Below are 22,897 nucleotides of genomic sequence, written 5' to 3'. Positions count from 1 at the left end.
GGTCCACAGGCCCTGTGGACCTGAATATTTTTGTTCCCTGAATATTTTAAGCCATGGCACATCACAAAGACACATGGGTCAAGAAAGAGCAATGGCACTAATGTCAGCACACTCCAAATTTAACACATCTCTGCTAAATGTTCAAAATATCCAGGGATGGAGCAGCCAAATCTCTTTTAGAACAGTGGCTTTGGGAAAACAGTAGGAAGGAACCCAAGGGAACTTTTGCAAAAGGTAGCATGTCAAATGAAGCCAAAGGAGAAGTATGAAATGGAGAGCTAAGTAGTTCTAGTTCCTCCCAGACTTCAACCTAGATAAAGAACTTATTTCACATGGAAATAATTCATCTAAAGTTCCCTAACTTGCTACTTTCTAAATCATCACAGTTGATTTCATGACCAGATTTAAAATAGAAAAGTACAAGATATTTTTAAAAATTATGATTATGGAACAATTATTGAAATGCTTTGCTTAAAGTTCCTGATCTATAAAATAAGAGGGCTGGACTAGATTTACTAAGATAGAAGTAGATCATGCAGCTTCCAGTTAAAGATTTTCAATAATTAGAGAGTCTCATGAGTTCACAAAAGAGGATATTTTGATTTTGGGCAGTTTCTAATACTTTACTGAATCCAGGCAAGCAAAACTCTCTTGTTTAAAAATGAAGCAATTGTAGTCCAGATAAGCAAAGTGGTTTGCCTAGCAAAACAAAGAGAATGCAAGTATTACAATCAACATTCGAATCCTTTGCCTCCAAGCAGCAATCATTTTTTCTGTACCCTACTACTGCTCTTACTTCTGGCCTATTGAGCCAAGCAGAAGAATTTTAATGGGGACAGCTAGATGGCACAGCAGATCAAGCACTGATCCTGAAGTCAGGAAGACCTAAGCTCAAATCTGATCTCAGACACTTAAGACTTCTTCACTTAAGACACTTAGGACATCTTAGCTGTGTGACCCTGAGCAAGTCACTTAAGCCCAATTGTCTCAAAAAAACAAACAAACAAAACAATTTTAATCTCTAACTCTCTATTAAGGTCTCTTATACAATCCTTTCTTTTCTCCTCCATTATTGTGTTATTTTCTTTCTACTTACACTATTTTTATTCTCCCTCTCTTTCCCTTCTTTTCTTTCATATCTCTCCAATTTCCAATGATACTTAAACATTACTTAGCTGGTAGCTCTCAAAGCCTGAAAAGGATGATAAAAGGGGAAAAATACTTATGATTTTTACATGAGAAAAATGAATGTCATTTTCTAAGAAAACTTTTTTTTTCCTATAAAAAATGACACCTCTATTATATAAAGTAAATAACTACAGGTTGCAGGTTTAAAGCAGCATACTCTGGACTGCATTTATCTCTATTTTAGTGCATGTGGTTGACCTTTTGGCAAAGAACCTAATTATTTGTACATTGGTGGGTTGACACAGGAAATTAAACTGAAAGCTGAAGTGCTCTCACTTGTGATAATGTTCAGCAAGAGAAAGATTAAAATCTTGCTTTTTTCTAAGTTTTTGTCCTTTATCTTGGAGACTAAGCAGACATCAGAATTCAAATACATTTTTCTCTATCTTCTAAATGCAGTAGTTTATATATACATATATTCACACACACACACACACACACATATATGTGTGTATGTGTATAGATCTCTTTGATTTTCAAAGTTAATATAAGGATCTAAAGTACAAGATAAAAAAATCTAACTTTTAACAAAGCAGTTTTCATTTAGGCAGACTTCAGTATTTCACATATTAATATAATTATTTTATGTTTTATTCCATCAATTTTTTTTTATTCCAAGCACATGTATTTTTAAAAGTTGTTTGTTTTTTCTCTACAAAGGATGATGCAAAGTTCTTGAAAGTTTACTTTTAAAATTCAAGGAAAGGAGCTGAATTTCTCTAATTTACATGTATGTGTGTATGTATATATATGTATATACATATATATGTATATATACACATACAGGCAAACATGTACACACAATAGCTTTAAAAATAAATTTCTTTCTTTTCTATTTTATTAATGCCATATGCCTTTATATGATTTATTTCTAAAATTATTGCTGTAAGTTGAAGGGGTAAAAAAATAAAGTTCAGGCAATCAACCCCATCCTATAGAATATACAATATCCCACATTCACAGTTCCATTTCCCATCTCCCACCCCTCCATTCCCAACTTTGCAAATAAGAAAGAAAATTGCATGTTCTCAATTCTTATTGGTTTTTTTTGTTTCTTTCCATTTACATTTCTGTAGTCATTGTGAATATTGTTTTCTAGGTTCTTCACTCTACATCAATTTATATAAGTCTCTCATGCCTTACTGAAATACTCCCTTACATTCCCTAAATACTCTTTTGCATTTATACACTGCCAGTGCTGCTCTCCAATCAAGAGGTACCTACTTTGTTTTTAGTTCTTTGGCACTACAAAAAGTTCTGTGATGGATATTTCAACATATGCTGGACATTTCTTTCTTTGACCTTTTTAGGGCATATGCTTAATAGTGGGATCTTTGAATCAAAAATTATGTACTTTTTCAGCACATTTCTAAAATGCAGATTGTTTGAACCAATGCAAAATATCTCCAACAATATATATTTTCTCTCAAATCTTCAAAGATGATTTCCTCAATTTATTACAACTACAACCACATTCCTAGCAACTGCCTTATCAGTGGGACTTAAAGTAATAAGAACATACAATAAGTTCTGTTCACCTTTGAATCACAGAATGGAATCACCAGTAGAATTCAAGCATGTTTGATTTCTTCTTGGAGGCCTCTTCCACATATTTCTGAAAATAGATCATGAGGGCTCAGGAGATGGATTGAAAGATAGCATAAATCAGGGCCACAAGGCCTCCTCTCTTCACATGTACTCTGATTCTGATTTCTATGCCAGCAAAACATTCTTTGCCTTGTAAAAGGACAAGCTCCAGAGGCTTGTACAATAAGGCATGAGGTTCAATTACCTAGAATGGTGAACCATTCACTTTGATCAGTCCATTGCCTCTCACAGGAGACGCAGCAGTGGCCGTTTTCTTTCACCTGAAAACCTGGACAAACTGGAACATACCTCAAGAGAACAAAATGCCAGGGGGCAGTATGCGTCCATCCTGGAGGTATGTTATAGGTATGTAACATGGCATGTAACATTATCCTGGAGGTAATGGCAGGTGCAAAAAGCACAGAGGCTCTTCACACACAGTAATACCAAAGAATGAAAGCATTTCCAGTAATGTACATATTAAAATTTTTATTTTCCTATAGCCTCCACAAAGATAGAGGACTTCCATTTTTGTCATCTTTGACAAATTGTTGGGCATTAAATGATTTGCTTTAATTAGCATTGGTTACTATTAACAATCTGCAAATCTTCTTGGAAAAACTGTTCCTATCTTTTGATCATTTATGTGTTGGGAAATGGTTCTTGGTCTTATCATATGTAGAGGTATATCATATGAATATTCACATTTCTGTCTTGGTTTCATATGCTTATCCAAAGTAATTAATGCAATGATTTTTTTTTCTCAATTTGACTTTTTTTTTTATCTATTTCACTGACTTTGTTCTAATAAAAGCTTTTCAATTTCATGTATTTGATAGTGATTATTGCTATTATTTGTTTAATTAAGAATTGCCCATACAGCCATAGCATGAAAAGTACCTAGACTCATTAGATATATCAAATCTAATTTCTATTTGAAATTGATTATGCCATAAGACATAATCAATGTGTATGCCATAAATATTAGCATAGCCCCAATATCTCTCAAACCAAAACATCCTTATCAGACATTGAGCTTTTCTCCCACATAATTTATGGCCTTGAGGTTTTTTAAAATGATTTATTTAGTTTGAATATTTCTAATTCATATTTCTGCAGTCTGTGCTGCTCTTCTGTAATCCAATCTGCTTTTCTACATTTTTTAACCAATAGCAAGTTGCCTTGATAATTGATGCTTTATAAAATAATTTGAGCTCCCCCTTTATTCTTACTAACAGTTCTCATACCGTCTTCTCTTTTTTTCTCTGTGCCTCACTCAGAAATCAATTCATGAATAAAGTTCTTTGGTGGGAGTCATGCCATATTCTGATACATGAAGTCTAACCTTTGCTCCTGTGACAATCATGGTCACATACAATTCCAAAGACCAACTTCAATGTTTCTCCTACCATACAAAATGCTAATGCTCTTTAAGTTTAGTCATTTTTAAGTTATGACCAACTTTTCATGACCCCATTTGGGGTATTCTTGACAAAGAAATTTAAAGTGGTTAGCCATTCCCTTCTCCAGAAAACAGGGTTAGGTTACTTGCCCAGGGTCACATAGCTAATAAATGTCTGTGGCCAAAAATGAGTCTTCCTGAATCCAAGCATGGTAGTTTGTTCATAGTCCCACTTAGCTGCCCCTCTCCTGAAAGCAGATAGAGTTCTGGAAAATAACTGTTCACAGAGAAATAGGTCCCCTAATGTACAAACATTACCATGAGCATGACAAAAATGAAGATGTAGAAAAGGAGACTAAAAAGGAAAGGGAAGACAATATAATATCATAGAAATCTGCAGAAAAGAAGGTAATCAGTATCCAATGCTACAGGAGTCAAGGAGAAGTAAGAAAAGGTCATCAGATCTGGCAATTAAGAACTCATTCTTAATTCTGGAAAAACAACCAATTGAATGTTGGGGTCAAAAGCCAGACAGCAGAGTGTTTAGAAGAAAAAGAGAAGAGAGAATATGGGGGAAACAAGTATAGAGAAATTTTTTGAAGTTTAGCATTGAAGAGAAAGACAAAAAGTAGGAAAGATAAAGAGGATGAAGTGAGGATGTTTTGAGGAAGCATAAGTTTGAGTATGTTTGTAAGTAATAAAGAAGGGGTCAGTGAATAGGGAGGGATTGAAGATTAAAGAGTATAGAAATCTTAGTGGGGATTAATCTAATGGAGATGATGAGAGGGAATGCGATGAAGGGTAAATGTGAAGGGACTGGCCTTGGCAAAGAGAAAGATCACCAATACATCACACTCAGGAATAAAAGAGATAGTGTGAGAAGTCAAAAGGATATGCAGTAAGAGAAGGAGAAGAAAAATCCTTGTTAACTTTGAGGCAGGTCACCTCAATTTTTTTCAATTAAGTATGAAGTGAAGTTCTCAGTTAAGAGAATAAAGGAAGAGACACCAAGGGTGGCTTGAGAGACAAGTTTTGACCAAACTCAATGGTAATGCTTATTTATTTATGTATCTCTGAGATGTTTCCTATATTGAGGTTTTTAGGTTGGAAAAATTTTTGGAAAACAACTACTTTATTATCTTATAATCACATGATCAATTGATCACTTTTAAAGCAAACTTTGGTAATATGTTGTGATTGAGCTGCCATTTATAAATGGGAACACTAGGGCTAAAGAGAAAGAACTCTTCCTACTCATTCCTACTTAAATGACATTTTTCTAAACAAGTTCAGCATTTATATGGTATTTTAATTTCATTCCAAATTGTTCTGAAGTTGTTTTTTTTTAATGTTATCCCTTATATTTCATATGATCTAGCTCAGTATCTTTATCCCCAAAGAGTAAAAAGTTGGACAGACAGAAAGCAAGAGTAATCAATAGTTTCTGATGGTAGCCCAGTGTATTCTGAAGCACAACTATATTTAGTATCAAGAGAAAGGGATGTAGCTTTGGATAATGAGAAATAATGTCTTTGACCCCACTTCAAGGCTTATAACCCAAAGAGGTCAAGGGCAGAAAAGCCATACATTACATCTATACATATGCACAATATGTATTCATATTCATTTTGTGGTAAACAAAATGGGCTCCTCATTGATTAGCAAATTGATTAGCTAAACTAATTATGGTATACAAATAGAATGGTCAATATGATAACATTATGACATCTGAACTAGTTAAGAGTGAAGTAAGCAGACCCAGGAAGACATTATACATAAAAACAACAAAAATATTCATGAAATGAACAAAAAAGTGAAATACAATGCTGGGTGATTATATTGACCAAGCTAGCCCATGAAAGAGATGAAAAAATATACCTCCTTCTTTTCATTAATAAGTGGGGAACTGTAGGTGTGCAATGTTGTTATATGAGAAGATATACTAGGCAGAATTTTTTAAAATAAATGAGAAGTAAAAACAAAAGAACAATATTTTTTTAAATGAGAGATAATGACAGTAGCTATGAGAGATAAAACTCATATATGCCCACATACACACACAGATATAAAAGTGTTCCAAAATCAATCCACCAAACCAGTAAGCTTTTAGGATCCACATAGTTTAAAACAGTCTACTAAGCAGTACTTCAAAAGATAAAAAATCAACTGAGATCACTGTGAAAGTCCCAACAGTAGCAATGTAAACCTTGCCAAGTTTGCTTCTAGAGATGTTCACACTAAATTCTGCAATTGTCACTAAATGAACAGTCCCATTAGCACTTCTGTGGGTGTGTTTACCTGCCACATTCTAACCCTTAACTTTAAGGAAGGAACTGAATTCATAGAGACTAGCAGTAGCAGACTGGCATCAAGTAGGTTTGGCACAACAATCTTAATACATACAAATTAAAAAGAGGCAGCAGGACCAGTTTCATGGATATTTAATTGCTAGTTATGATTTAAAAGGCACCATATTAGCCCAAGCATCTATTTCACACAAGTGTCAAAGAGCCTTAAATTTTACCATTACTTTAGGCTAATCCCTTCCCATTCCAAGCATTCTTTTTTTTTTTTTAACTGAATACCTTTTAAGAGACATTCCTTTTTTTTGCCCATCACTTGTCATTAAAACTTTGCAGGGAATGAGTTTACAATATTACTCATTCTTCTTTATCAAAGGTCTCTCTCATGAAGATAGTGGGATTTTGACATTATATACATAGGGGTAGGAAAGAAGTAGAAAAGCTCACTAGGGATATGGAGTTGCCAAAGATGTACTTTGCCCAATTGAGTTTTGCCAAAAGTTCTGGAAGAGAATCAATCATACCACAGTTAATTATATTATGGGCTGATGTCACTAGGAAAGAAACTCTATGTTGTAGTAACCCTGCCTTTTGCTGATTGAACTGGGTAAAGATATATATGACATACATATCAAATTTGTAGATAAGACAAAGCTGGGAGGTATTGCTAACATGCTAGGTGACAGGGAGAATCCAAAAGGAACAAATTAGAGATGGACCCAATCTAACAATGAAAAATTTAATAGGGATTACATGAAGTCCTACTTGGTAATTTTTTAATCCAATTGGGAAAGTGTGGATAGATGATATATGTGAAAAAATCTGGATATTTTAATAAGACTACATAATAGTACCAAAATACACACACACACACATATAATTACAATCTCAGTTACAGTCCTGCAATAGCAGAACCATATCCTGGACAGATCCCATCTATTTAGTTACAAAAGCCACCATTTATGAAAGACATTGAAAAACTGGAACATTAACAAATAAGGATAACTAGAAGGTGAGGGGGTCTGGAAATATAAAGGACAGATAAAGAAACTCGGGGTGTTTAGCCTGAAGAAGACTTAGTGAGAGTAAACAGTCTCCAAGAATCCGAAGAGACAATGTAATGAAGAGATATTAAATTTGTCCTGCTTGATTTGTGCCCATTCAACAATTCAGGATAGAATAACAATGAGATAATTTTAGAGAGGCAGATTTAGGCTTACTGAAAGGTAAACTTTCCTTACAATTAGGGTTGCCCCAAAATAAAATGGGCTGCTTCAAGAGGTAATAGGTTATTACTTGACAAGAACCCCATAGGGAGTTATGTTCAGTATTAGCTATAGTAAATGAATTCTGCCATCCAACCCTGAAATTAGCTGGCTTGTAAATTGATAAAAGCTTCTTCCTCAATTAATTTTGACTCCAATTTACTCCATACTACAAATAAAGGCTGTGAAGGATGTAGTAAGAGTGACAACTTTCTCCAATGAATTTTCCAAATTTTTATATCCTTTTATGCATCTATTTCATCATATTTCCTCTTCTATATGTCTTTCACAAATTGTTCCTCATGCTTAAAATTATTTCATTTCGTGCCTCTGGTTTTTAGGATTTTTAGCTTCCTTCATCAGGAAGCTCATATGCCACTCCAGAAATCTCCTTTTCTGATTCCCCTAGTAATTAATATTCTCTCCCATCCATCAAAAATTATACTGTTCATTTATTTTTTTGAAATATTGTATCCATTCAGGAATATAAAAGATTCTTAAGGGCAAAGGACTCTTTTTCTTATTGTCTGTTGTTGGGAATGTCTGTTGCTGTAAATACTTATATATATAATATTATATTATTTTCTATTAATTTACCTACTTCCATGCTTTGCCCTCTTTGACAGCATGTACCATATGGTACCTAGGTGGGTCAGTGGACAGAGCATCAGGCCTTGGATCAGGAAGACTCTTCTTGAGTCTTCTGAGTTCCAATCTGGCCTCAAACACTCACTAGTTGTATGATCCTGGGAGAGTCACTTGATCTTGCTTGTGTCCATTTACCAATAAAATGAGCTGGAGAAGGAAATGGAAAACCACTCCAGTATCCTGACCAAGAAAACTCCAAAGGGGATCATAAAGAGTTGGGCACAACGGAAAAATAATTAAACAATACAAGAACACTATGTCTTATTCATCTTGTATAGAGTGGAAATTCAATATTTGTTGAATGAATGGTTAAAACAGTCATTCTTGGACAGTACTGGGGAAGATACCACTCGTGAAAAATAATTTATTAATTTATAAGTAGTCTTAAAATGAAAAAAAAAATCACTTCATAAATTATGACCTATAAGACTAAGCAAGTTCTAACTGGTAAGCTATCTTCTCAATTTTATGTGAAATGGTCTTTCCATGTATTTTATACTACTAACCTCTATGTTCTATATTCCCAATGTCCTCTTCACTTTTCGAATTCATATCAGGTCATGGCTAAATAAATATGTTCTAAGCTAATTAAAAGAGGGTTCTAGCAACAATTGGCTATAAAAGCAAACTATTTTACTAATATTTTAGTATTTACTGTATTTACTTTTTTCCAGGTTCTGGACAACTCAAGATCCCAAAGCCAAAAGTAAAAACAAAACAAAACAAAATAAAACAAACAAACAAAAAAACTAGCCTTGCAATCGGGAGCAATACAGTAATTCTGGGTAGGACTTTAGTAGATAAATTACATGCAAAATTATATGGCTAATTCCTGAGGTTTAGATTTCAAAACCTCAGAAACCATTTTTAAAGATATGTTTGGGTGAAAACTACAAGCAAGGAAGACAAAGAAAGTAGGAAAGCAATGAACCAGAGAAGACACAAACTAGTTATTTATATCACTAAGCTAAGATTATAATTAACACAAAATAAGAATTCAGCTGGTTTCTTAAATGGAACACCTTTATATTATTAAGTATCCAAATCTTAGCCAGGACAATCTAAAGAGAAAATTGAACATTTTATAAAATGTATTGTACACATGTGTCTTCTAAAATGCAGTTTAAACTGTGACAAAAATGTGATGATATGCTGAAAATCTGCTAAAATGCTGCCCTTACCTTCAGTAAAACTTCCTGTAAGAGTTATAACCACAAAAACTTTCCCCTCTGGCTCCAGATCCACCTGAAAGAGAAAAGGGGAGGGGAAGTTTTATTTTAAAAGTACTTTTTCTTTTGTCTCCAAAGTTTTCAAAAGTAGACTTCACATAATGCATTACAGATGTGTTATCTGATGTTTAAAGGGGTAAATTACACCCATAATTTTAGAGCCATTTTCCCTGTGAACCCAACTTGCATGTAAATACCAAAGAGTTGAGGGAACAAGTGAAACTATAACTGACAGGTGGGAGTGCTGAGAAGCAAAACTAAAAAAAATATTTTGTACTTTCCTGAAATATAACTGAAGCTGGCTAACAACATAATTCACACATTTTTTGACTAACACGTGTTATATTACACAAATCAGAATTCCATAGTTAATGCTTTAAGTTTTATAAAAAAAAATTTCTTCAACACAGTAGAATTTTACAGATGAAGAAATGATAGGTTAGGAGTGATAAAAATGGCTTGCCAACTGCCAAGTCAAAAAACATTTTTAAGTTCTTACTATGTACTTGGTACTATGTTAAGTACTGAAGATAAACAGAAAGACAAAAACAGCCCCTTTCCTCAAAAAGCTCACAATCTAATGGGGGATGACAATATGCAAATAATTATCTATAAATAGCTAGCAAGGCATACATAGAATAAATTTGAGATTATCTCAAAGGGAAAGTACTGTCATGAACAATTTATTTTTTATAAAAGGCTTCTTGCTGAAGGTTGGACTTAACTGAAGCTTAATAGAAGGTAGAGAAGCCAGGAATCAGAGAGAATTGCAAATAGGGGGACTTCTCCTAGAGTCTGGAGATAGATAGTCTGGGAAAATTTGGACACTAATGCATTGTTGGTGGAGCTGTAATTTTACCCAAGTATTTTGGAGGACAATTTGGAATTATGCCCAAAGGGCTATAAAACTGTGCGTTTCCTTTGATACAACAATACCAATACTAGATGTGTATCCCAAAAAAATCACAAAAAAAGGGAAAGGATCCACAAGTGCAAAAATGTTTATAGCAACTCTCATTCTGGTGGTAAAGAACTGGAAATTAAGGAGATGGTCATCAATTGGAGAATGGCTGGACCGATTATATGTGTGTAATGGAATATTATTGTTCTAAAAGAAATGATAAGCAGGTAGATTTCAGAAAAATCTGGAAAGAAAAATGAAATGAGCAGAACCAGGAGGCCACTGTACACAGTAACAGAAACACTGTGTAATGATCAAGCATGATAGACTTACAAATACATTTTTGTTTTCAGGGATACAGGGGAAAGAAAGGGAAGGGAAAGGAAGTAATTTTTCTCAGTAATACAATGATCTATGACAATTCCTACATCCAGGTAAAGAATTATAAAATCTGTACACAAATAGAAACATACTATATTCACTTTTTTGCTGATTTTTCTTTCTTGTGATTTTTTCCTTTTGTTCTGATTCTTCTTTTATAACAAGATTAATGTTTAATATGATTGTACTTGTATAATCTATATGAAATTGCTTGTCATCTTGGGGAGGAGGAAAGAAAGGAAAGGAGTGAGGAAAAATGGAAATCAAAATTTTATAAAAGAGAATTTTGAAAGCTAAAAAAATTCTGTTTTAAACAATGTTAAAAAATAAATAAAAACAATTAAAAACTTTACTTTTCATCTTTCAGGTTATAGAGAACAATGCTGTAATCAAATTTTCTGACTCCCAGATTTATTTCCAATATACCACATCATTGATGCCTTGATTAGGACTACATTTAAGATCCAAAAAGATTACTGATTTCCTTAAGGTCAGATAGCCAGTGAGGATCAGAGTATGACCATTAGCTATTTTAACAGGACACACATTCTTCTTTTTTGAAATTATAATGTGCCTCTTTTACAGTTATCTTGTAATGCAATCTGTTCTCATAATTTCTTCTCCCCTCACCCCAACCATATAGCTCATTAACATACTGATCACTGCATTATAAATTCTCCTGGTATTCAAATTGGTTGGTCACATGAGGCCTATGGCTAATTTAATAATTCCCTTCAAACACTTGAAACCACTTGTGAATTGATCATCTTTACACAACAGAAGCTCTCAAAATAGAGTTCTCTGGGGAAATGACTAAACTGGAGGTCAACTTTTAACTGTCTACACTCCTGCCTTAACTTGTCTCAAGTCAAAAATATGTTATTTTTACAAGTCACTCCCTTGTCTTCAATATAAAGCCCTGGCAAGGAACACAGAGAAGCACAACATAAACTGCTGTTGGCAGACTCAGAGCTCTATGCTGCCTCAGGAAAGATTGACAGTAAGTACCATATCGGCAATCATCCAAACATTAGTCCTTGAAAAGAGAACTATAATAATAGTCCGGCAGGTCAACAGAGAATATTATTCCACAACAGAACTTCCAAGGTTTTCTTGGTAAAGGGACAGGGAGGGTGTTTCTAAAACACAATAGATCTAATGTGGTCAAACTTTAGCTTGTGAGGAAAAAAAGTCTATGAGACCTTTGTCACTTAGTCTTTGGTATGCTGGGAAAGGAAATGGGTGGCTAAAGTTTCTTTCCTCACTCTACAACCTTTTCCATCCCTCACAATCTACCATCCTTCAATGGAGAAGGTGCTTCAGAAGACTTCTTCATACCTAACATAATTATAGAATACAAATTCTTTGAGGTAAAGAATTCTTTTACATTTTGTTTTTTGGAGCCCCAAGGATTAACAGAGTGCCTTGTTTAATAAATTCCTATTAGATTAATTTGGATTATGTGTCTAGTCAGCATCTTTTGAAAGCTGTTCTTAATACTTATGTTCCTATTTGCCCATTTTGACCAGCAATATGAAATAGGAAATATCTGGCCTCTCAGCCATCTGGCCAGCTCAGAAATTAGTGTTCCTAAAATAATTCACATTCTTGCATAAAAATATAGTACTCTAGCAAAGGACAAACATATTTAAAGTTTGGGTGAGCTACAAAATGAGGCAGATTCTTCTTTCCCCTTCTACTTGCTCATCTCAGGGTACTTTCCAGGTCTCGATCCTTGACCTCCCTACTATTCTGTGCTTACACTCAAGAGAACGCATGGATTCTTAGAGATTCAACTATTATTTCCATGACTATTCAAAATTTACATTTCTACTTCTGCTGGAAATCTCAATCTCTCTGTCTGTTGCTGTCTATCTCTCTGTAGCGCTATCTCTGTGATGACCGCGTATTTTAAAATCAACCGGAGTCAGGAATTCAGGTTAGGGGAAAATCGTCGATCTTTATTCTCAGCAGAGATGAAGAAAGATCGGAGGTAGAAGGGAATCGGCAATAGCAATGTCAGCAGCTGAGTCAAGAAGCTAGCCAGACCAGAAGCCGCAAGACCAGCAGCCACCAGAACCGAACTCAGCCAGCAATCTCCCCCAACCTCTCTTTCTGCCCTATGCCTCCACCCACCAAAATTGTCATTTCCTATACAACACATCAGGACTTGCATAGAAAGTGGGCAGGGGCCATTCTTTCTCCAAGCATATATATTAATAGAGTATAGTCCAATTACTATTTAGCCTCACATGCTTGGGACCTCAGTGCATCAACTCAAGCCTCAGCCCATTACATATCTCTGTCTCTGTTTTTGTCTGTCTCTCTTTTTTATTACAGAGTATGGCTAACTGGGTATAAGAGGGAGGAAGATAATATCCAGGAATTAAAGATACCAATAAAAATTTTAAGCAAAAAATATTTGTTCAAAATTCCTTATACCATGCTTTCTTTCTTCTTCTTTCCTTCCCACTATTAAAATTCTACCCATTCGTCAAGGTTTGGCTTATGTATGATATTCACCACAAAGCTTTTCTTACTCCAGTCCAATATTAGTCCAAAGAACATTTTAATTGAGGGAGTTATAGTCTCAAATCAGAGTGCCAAAGCTGAGAGAACTGGAGATATGACAGAGGGAATAGCTGGCTTATTCCAAAGAGGTACTCTAGAGTCAGTGCACCAGGGAGCAAGGGATAAAAATGAGTTCTGAAAATAGTGAGTAGTTTGGAGAGGGCTATATACAGGTGAAATGAAAGCCAGGGAATGAGATAATAATCTAGACCATAAGAGATTCTTGAAGATCTAATCAAATATGTAATAGGACCAGAATCCATGTTTATTAGCTGGACCAACTGAGGGGACAAAAACCCTAGCAAAGGGTCTTGGCCATAGAATAGGCCACTAATAGTAAACAGTACCTTGATGATAAGCCATCTTTTTAGCTTCAGAGCATTTAATTTTGTTCCTGCTGAGACAAGTACTAATATCATTGTGGCTTGTCCAGCCTTGCAAAGAGAACTAAATAACTGGGAATATTATTTGATTGGAGTAGAAGAACAAAAGGAAAAACATAAATATATACAGATGTATATAGTAATGCTCCCTTTACACAGAGTAGTACACTGCAGGAGATAAATAACACATCATCTCGTATTTCTTGTTTGGCTATTGATATGTATATATTCTAACAACCAAATGAGATAATATGTTCCATTCATTAAGGAACAATATCCAATACTTCACTGGTATCTTTTTGTGGAATACTTTTGTGGAATTTGTTGAATATTTGTTGAAATTGAAATTCTTTCTCCTCACCTCCTACCTAGGCAAATCATATTCACTCTTAAGAAGCAGCTTTCCCCAATCTGAGGGACACACACACACACACACACACACACACACTCACTCTCTCTCTCTCTCTCTCTCTCTCTCTCTTTTCATATTTCTACTTATAAAATATCTCTTGGATCTTTTCCATTCTCTCCACTTCTACAACTCCCAACCAAGGCGGAGCCTTAACATTCCTTGTGTGGACTATTACAGAAGTTTATTAGCTGATATTTTCCATTCTTCCCCTTCTCTGATCCATCCTCCATCCTTCTGCCAATACCATCTTCTTAAAGTGAACAGATGATCCTGTCACTCCTCTACACAAGTATCCTCACTGACCCCTTTTTATTTCTACACTAATAATAGATAGTTTACAGAGCTTTATAGAGCTCTATAAGAGTAGTGAGGCAAACATTTTACACATTGTCTCATTTGATTTTCACAACAATCTTGGAAGAGAGGTGCTATAATTATTCCAAGGGCTTTGGTTCTAGGAACGACAACAATCATATTTCATTCTTGCATTTTAATTCTTAGACCATTAACTGGTATCTAGTTTGGAAGCATGTAAGAGCACAAATGAGCACAATATACTGTCTAAGATTATTGGTTTTTTTGTCCTTGATTCTCAAAGAGGTCCACTGATATCAGGAAGGTGATGTTATGACTTGCAAGCGAATTGGATTTAAGTGAAGTGGGTTGTGCAGTTACTAGCCTCAGTCCCTCCTCAAAAGCCATCTGGGTGCAATGACAAGATATAAAAATCAGGACAATTGGAGATGGTCCCGGATGCAATGGGAGACCTCGCCCTTTTTAAATGAAGGTCTTTCCAGGTCTCAGTTTGCCCATTCAGTGATTAAGGCTAGAGAAGAAATGACCCCTCCCCCTCAATACTTCTTTTACCTAGTCAAAAAAAAAAAAAAAAATCAATCTGGGAGGGGAAACCTCTCAATGTTTCTAAGTAAAACAGAAACAATTGCTTACTGACTAAGGATTGAAATAAAGGAATGAAATGCCATAAATATTTTTGCTCCTCTATAGCCAAAGCTTTAAAGGAAAACACAGACGGGATAAATGGAAATACATGGAATTCCCCAGAAGCTTTTAACTATCATTATTACTATTATTACAAATATTTTAAATTATAATTTTAATAATAGTATTCCAGGTACATATAGCACTTTATAAAATATATTTAACATACAATACCTACCTCATAGGGTAAGATCACATCAACAAACATTTATTAAGTACCTATTATGTAGTAGGGACTATACTAAGCTGTGAGTATTACTGTATTATTTTTAGAACCACCTGGAAGGCTTAATGAATAGCATGCTTGACCTAGAAAAAGAAGACTTGAGTTTAAATAAGGTTTTAAAAGACATTTCCTAGCTGTGTGACATAGGGCAAGTCACTTAACCTTTGTTTGCCTCAGTTCCTTCATCTGTAAAATGGAATAATAGTATTGCTCAAAATTGATGTGAGGATAAAATAAGATAATATTTATAAAATGCTTTGCAAACATTAAAGTTCTCCCGCAATGCTTTAGAATCCCAACTCTAAATCTAAAATTTGAGGATAATTTACTGTGCATGAAATGTCTTTGGTAATATGCTACAGACTACTTCCATTGACAGTATCTTTCTATTTCCCTTCAGCATATACTTTACAGTAGACATTAAATTTCATTTTATTAGATTACATTCATCATTCTACTAGTAAGATTTTTTTTGAATCCTAATTTTTTTTCATCCAAAGGATTGCTAGTCACTTTTATTCAATAATTAAGACATCCAGAAAGACATAATAAAAATGGAAAATGCTATCTGAAATAAATACAAATTGCATTAAATATTTGAAAGTCAATATGCCAGGGCACTTATAAAAATACAAGCACAAAAATAAATTTGTGAAACTAAACAAAGGAATATTCATTGCTCATGGGAGGGCCCTGTAAATATAAAAAAAAATAGATTAAGCTAATTTACAAATTTAGTATAATATCAAATTATCAAGTATGCCTTTGATACCTTATAGAACAAGACAAAAATAATAAAATTAATTTGGAGGAACAAAAGATGTAGAATTTTAAGGAAAATAATGAAAAAGTAGGGCTGAAGGATAAATAGCAGTTCCAAGGTTTTTATTATACTATAAAACAGTAATAGTAAAATTATTTGGTTTGGGTTATAAAAATTGAATAGCAGATGAATGGAATAAGTAAATAAGGAAGAATCAAAAATAAATTAACTCAATGTCTAAGTTAGTTAAAACAGAATATAAATTACTTATAGAAGAACTACTTAACAAAAATTGCTTGGAAAATTAGAAAGGTCTTTGTCAGAAATTAGGTTTAGATTGCATCTCACACCACTTAAAAAATAAGTTTAAAATATATGTATATGACTTCTCCATGAAAGTCCCTAGCATAAAAATGATTAGGAAAAAAAAACAGATCAGATACTTTTTAAAGTTAGGACCAGGGAAAGTGATGATACCAAACATGGAAAAGAATCAGTGACAGAAGATAAAACAGAATATTTCATTGTATAAAATAGAAAAACTTTAAAAAAATCAATTCAACTAGGAAAAGGGAAACCATGAAAGGGAAGACATTTCTTGCCTCTAATATTAGTGGCAAGGATTTGCTTCTTAAGATATACAAGACATTAATACAAATATATAAAAACAGAAGTCATTTCTCCAATGACTGTAATCAAAAGATATGAGTGACTATTATTCAATAGAATTGGAAGTTATTAAAAACCACAGAATACATTGTTCTAAATTTCTAAGAGAAATATGAATCACAACAACCCAGCAAATTGGCAATGATGATAAAAGATGGAAATAATCAGTATTAAAGGAACTGCAAAAAAGATGAATAGGAATGTTAATATCTTGTTTGTGAAGTTGTAAATCTATCTAACCATTCCAGAAACTAATTTGGAATTATGATTCAAAAATATTTAAAATACCCACAACTTTTGACCTAGATATCCTAACACCAAGCATAAATTTAAGTAGAAAGATTTTGTAAATACCAAATTATTCATAGCTATGATTCTTCTGGCAACAACAGTAACTAGTTCACTAGTTTGGAGATAAACAAATCATGGCAAATCAATGTGATGGAATATCATTGCAGTGAAGGAAATGCCAAATATTAAAGAAATGTGGAAAAGTTTGTGTGTATCAATGCAAAGTGAAATAAGCAACAAATACAATATAAACATGTGCAATGGGGAACAATAATATGAATGGAGAAGAAATCTACAAAAATGCAACAATGCTATATAATTATAATCTTCTTTTGCAGAAATGGGGTTATTTTTCCTTTCCTTTTTTTCCTGTTTCCAGGGATGACTCATTCAATAAAGGAGAGGAGAGGATTATAATCAATATGAACCTGATGTAAAAACAATAGAGAGGAATAAAAATTTAAAGTAAAGCAAGAATATGGTGGCTTTAATTTGGAGAATCTAATCTTGTTTTTCATAGAACAGTACATAAACTGCAATTGTTTCCACCATTGTATTTATGCAAATGCTTATCAAGGATGCTAAAATATGAAACTGTCAAATATCCTACAATGCATTTCTTGTTAATTTTTGTTGTATGACAAAAGGAACTCACCAATCCCTTTATTTGCCGCTGTAAGGAATAATATTGTGCTATCTTTCAGCTTAGCTACAGCTTCGTCCTTTAGAAAAGTTTAGTTCATAGAATATCAAAACTGATACAATTTCTTCATAAATATATGCACTCATTGATCAATGTACATTCATCTCATATTCAGAGTGCCAAAAGACAATTTCTAGGTGATAAAATGGCCTAAAAACTGTATGAGTCTTGGCACTCCTTGAATTTTTTTGCTCTCCCTTCTACTTTCTAGTATTCTGCCTCCATCATTTTAAAAACAAAAGGGCATCAAATAGGACTGGCAATGATTTTCTAATTTTCTTCATTTGATGGTTTCTAATTTTTGTTTTTAATTTTTTTAATTCTAATTTTTTTTGGTCAATTAATTAACAAGAATTTATCAAGCTCTTACAATATGTCTGGAACTATGTGAGGGATTGATGATACAAAATTAAAGAATGAAACAATCCTTTCTCTTAGTGAGCTGAAAGGCAGATTCTAGCTATTTCTAGTACTATGCTTGAAGCCTTTCCAGCATGGTAGAACCTGGCAAAGTTTACATTCAACTGACACAAGCCTTAAAAACCCAGAGTCACTTATAAGCATCAAAGTAAAACTTTGTGGCATTTTTATTAAATTAAAAAGTTAATCATATCTACTCCCTCTCATAGCATACCTATATACTTTGTCAGCCTCTAATTTATTTTTCCTTTAAAACAAAAAACATTCTTTCACCCCTATTTATCAGTGTTCCTGAGCAAAGGCTAATTTCTAAGTATATAGCAGTATAGAGGTTCTTAACCAAAGGAATGTGTAAAATTGACTTCCTTTGTAATCCTATGTATTTTTTTTATTTTATGAATTAAAAAATATTCTGAGAAGAGGTATTTTGGCTTCATGTTGTCAATAGGGTCTATAGTAATAAAGAATTCCTACCCTAAAGCATCTCAAACTATCCTTGGAAAAATAATGCTTTCAATTCTATAAGCTATATACCTAACAATCAATATGTTTTTTTTTTCATTTAAGTAGATGGAACAGCAATGAAAAAGAGATATTAACCTTTTACTAGATAGTCTATGAATTATCCCACATTAATGCTCAGATTTAGCATACTGTTTTTTCCCAGATGGTAACATATTGATAAAATATCCAGTTTGAGACAAGGTTATACTACAACAGTGATTATTAATTCAGATGCTTGGAGGTGCTTGAATTTCTTTTCACAACTAGAAACCCAAGTTTCTTGTTGAAACAACCCTTTAACTAAATTGCTGAAGGATTACCTGTTCCTCACACAAAAGATTCATTTGCGTTATCATTTCCCTTGCTTGGAATGCCCTTCTTCCTCACTTCTACCTCACAGAATTGCTCAAGCATCCTTGTTGTTGGTACTATTGTATCAATGGTTGTTCTATCAATTTCCATACAAAGAATTTCAACTGTTAGTCATTTCCCTTTTTTAAAAACCTTGTTTCCTTATTTTTTTATTCTGTATATATTTATACGTGTAGAGGTTGTTTCCCCCTAAACTCCACTCCAGAATATAAATTCCTTGAGAGTAAAAATTATTTTGTTAGCTATATTTGTAGGCCTACCACAGTGCCTGGCATATAAGAAGTGCTTAATAATTATTTGTTGATTGATTCATTGAAAATATATATTACATATATATTTCTTATAGCAAAAGTAGTATATTTATATAAATTTATATAAAATCCACTTTGATTAGATAATGTAGAATCTTTCCTTTCTTATTTTGCTTGATATATAGGAAATAAGACAAGTTTGAGAATCTTTTCAGATTGAGAGAATTTCTATGTGTTCATTTGTTAAGCCATGAGGTGAGTCAATTGTACATCTACATAAAATCAATGAATAATATTCACTATGTGGTGTAGTAGAAAGAGCACTAGATGGAGTTAGGAAAATTTGAATTCAAATCCAACTTCAGGCCTTGGGTGTAAGGTTCCCTGCAAAAAATAGTTTTTGAGCTGAATCTTTAAGGAAGCCAGGGAATCTAAGAATGTGGGGAAGCTATAAGGAATGTGTAATCCAAAGGTACAAATTAGATTGTGGAACAACATGTGTGAGTATTGATGACTAGGCCAGTGGAGAGAGAACTTCAGAATAGGACAGGTAAAATGAAGAACCTTAAATACAAAAAGGAAGAGATTGGTGGAATGACAAGGAACCATTGGAGCTTATTGGAGAAAATGACGAAATAGGTCTGAATTTTAGAAAAATTACATTGGCACAGATATAGGAAAAACTGTGAGATAAGAGATGATAAGACTTGAACTAGGGAACTGATTGAGTTTTAAAGAGAAGGGAATCTATTCAAGAGATGTTTTAGAGAGAACAAAAAAGATTCTCAGTCATTTTCATCAAGTATACAACCTATAAATTATCAAAAGTTGAAATATTTAAACCAATCTAGAATTTTAAACTTTATTCTAAATATTTTTTATTATTTCAGAAATTAAAAGTTCTTTTAACTATAACTTTTAGGCCTTGTTAGTAAATTTCTCCATTATCTTCTATCAGGCAAACACAGAAAAAACTTCAAATATCATGATTTCATAATGCATTGAGCTAGAAAAAGGTATAAAGTTAATTGTATCTTGCTTCTAGAAATATCCATTATTAAACAAAAATAGGTATAAAATAAGTATAAAAGAGGGGAAATTTCAAATTGAAAATCTAATCCCCCTTTTTTCTTTTAGATGGGACAACACTCTGGAGGGAGATGAATGTAAAAAACAAAAAGCCATTAATAAAACACATATAGTCAATCCTCAGGGGTAATGTTCCTAGAAAAGGGCACAAAAATAAAAAAAACACTAATGTTGATACATTGAACCTATATGAAATAGGGACTAGGAATTCAGAACTGCTGAAAACTAATCTTTGACTAGAGACTGCTGAAAATACATTTCTCTATACACAATTCTTTACAACAAAACATTAATTGTGACAAAATGCACTTTTTCTTACACTATAACCATGAAATAATCCATAAATTCAGGGCACAAAATAAAAATGATAATATGCAAATATTTTTCTTGCAAGTACTTTCTTTCTTTTTGCAGAAATAACAAAGCATCAATTTATTAACACCAAACTAATGGCAAAAGCAGCTGCAGACATGCCAGCACAAAGTTTATTTAAAACCTTAATTTTCTCACTAATTCTCATCTCTGACTTTGCATACTTGGACTTAGAGTCCAAAAGTTTCTTACTATGCTTTAGAGGCATAATTGCAAAACAAAATTTGAGTTTTTAAAGACTGCACATGAAAATGTGCAATGAATACATGAGAAACTCTTTATAACAGCATGGTGAACAAGACCAGTGAAACTTCTAGTAGGATACCAGCCATTTCACAAACGTGCAAATCTTGCCTCTTATTTTTTCTTTACTGCATTTAGCCCCATGAAAGGCTGTCACTGCAAAAGTGAAAATGAAATTATTGTAAGATCACATAAATGCTTGAAGTTCTGAATATTGAAAATTGACTGTATTCTTAAAATGATGCCAAACTCCCTGTATAAAAATGGTCCTGCTTTTCAAAAGCTTTCCTCTTAAATAGACCTGGAAACTCATATAAAGATATGGTCATACAGGAAAGAATAGTAATAATAAGTAATAGCAATAATATAGGGGAGGATAGTGATTGGCATTTATCTGTTGAGACTAAGTACCACAGTAGAATGAAGGTAGGTCAATATTAATAGTGAGCATTCTGAGGAACTAGTCCAAATACCAAGAACATTAGAAAAGGAGCTGAGAATAAACTCTGAGAAGAGGAATTTAAAACCATTTAATTATTATAGGTGGTCCCCAACTTAACAAATAGACTTTGTAGTAAAATGTGTTTACAACTTTAAATTGTGGAAGAAAAATTACAAAACTGTTCATATTCTTTAATAGAATGATCCCATTATTGGACCCACAGAAATTATTGAAAGCAATATCTATCTGTACAAAAATATTCATAATAGCACTCTCTTTAATAGCAAAAAAAAATGGAAACAAGCTGTTAAATGATTTGGAGAATGGCCATACAAATTGTAATATATGAATACAACTGAATATTGTTGCACAATAAAACAATTGCTATGAATCAAAGAAGCATGGGAAGAGCTGTATGAGTGAATAACAACCAAATATCACATGCTGATCATTTCTCCTTCTCCACATTCACAACTATCACAACTACTATGTAAATTAAAACAACTTTAAAAGCAACAAAATTCAGATAGACAATGGTATTAATAACTTATCAAATGTCATTTTTTAATGAATGAAAAACTAGTGAAATATGAGTTTGTGTGCTTGTACATTAGAGGTAATCAATGAGTAAACTTGGATTTTATACTATGTTTTAAAACACTATCAATAAAATTATTTTGCATAAAATAATTTTTAAAAGTGTATTTTTAAGTAATATATTTAGAACTTGAAGCACCTTTCCCCTGGAAAAGCATACTAAACAGTAGTCAAGAGCTCAAGTTGCATTACCTCCTGTCCACAATCTAACCCTCCTCCCAATAATACTATTTAATCTACAGAATTTTAGAAATGGAAGCAATCTCAAAGGCCATCTAATCGAACTCTACTTAATATAAGTAGAATGTAAGACCCAGTAGCTTTACTTCAAATAAGCAAGTATAAGTACCTTCTATAATATTCCAGATAAGCACTTATCTCACCTCCATTTAATAACTTTCTATAAGTATAATTCAATATGAAAATACTTAAAAATCTCAAAAGAATACAATACAATTGTAATCCTCACCTCCTTCCAAATTATCTTTTTCAGGGTCTTGCTTGCCTACTTCATTACATATCCCTGGTTCCTTCAACCATATGACATGATTTGAAGTTCTCTTGGCCATACTCCATTTTGTCAATTTTTTTCTAAGATGGGATTTCTAAAACTGGATAAAATATGCTTTACAGAGTCTAACTAAGGTATAATGTATTAGAACTATCACATCCCTCATTCTGGGTAC

At 33.2% G+C, this 22,897-nt stretch overlaps 1 protein-coding gene across 1 annotated transcript in view; it reads right to left on the bottom strand.

Moving 5' to 3' along the window:
* PRKCH (protein kinase C eta) overlaps positions 1 to 22,897 on the bottom strand; it is a 258,990-nt gene that overhangs the window by 175,641 nt on the left and 60,452 nt on the right. The window contains exon 2 of the mRNA XM_031952686.1: positions 9,575 to 9,638. Coding sequence (XP_031808546.1) covers positions 9,575 to 9,638 — 64 coding nt within the window. The remainder of the gene's footprint in view (positions 1 to 9,574; positions 9,639 to 22,897) is intronic.

This window comes from Sarcophilus harrisii, chromosome 2 (assembly GCF_902635505.1).
Source record: "Sarcophilus harrisii chromosome 2, mSarHar1.11, whole genome shotgun sequence".
Lineage (NCBI taxonomy): Eukaryota > Metazoa > Chordata > Mammalia > Dasyuromorphia > Dasyuridae > Sarcophilus > Sarcophilus harrisii.
The sequence above is the reverse complement of the archived record's forward strand: the minus strand, read 5'-3'. Positions and strand labels throughout refer to the sequence as shown.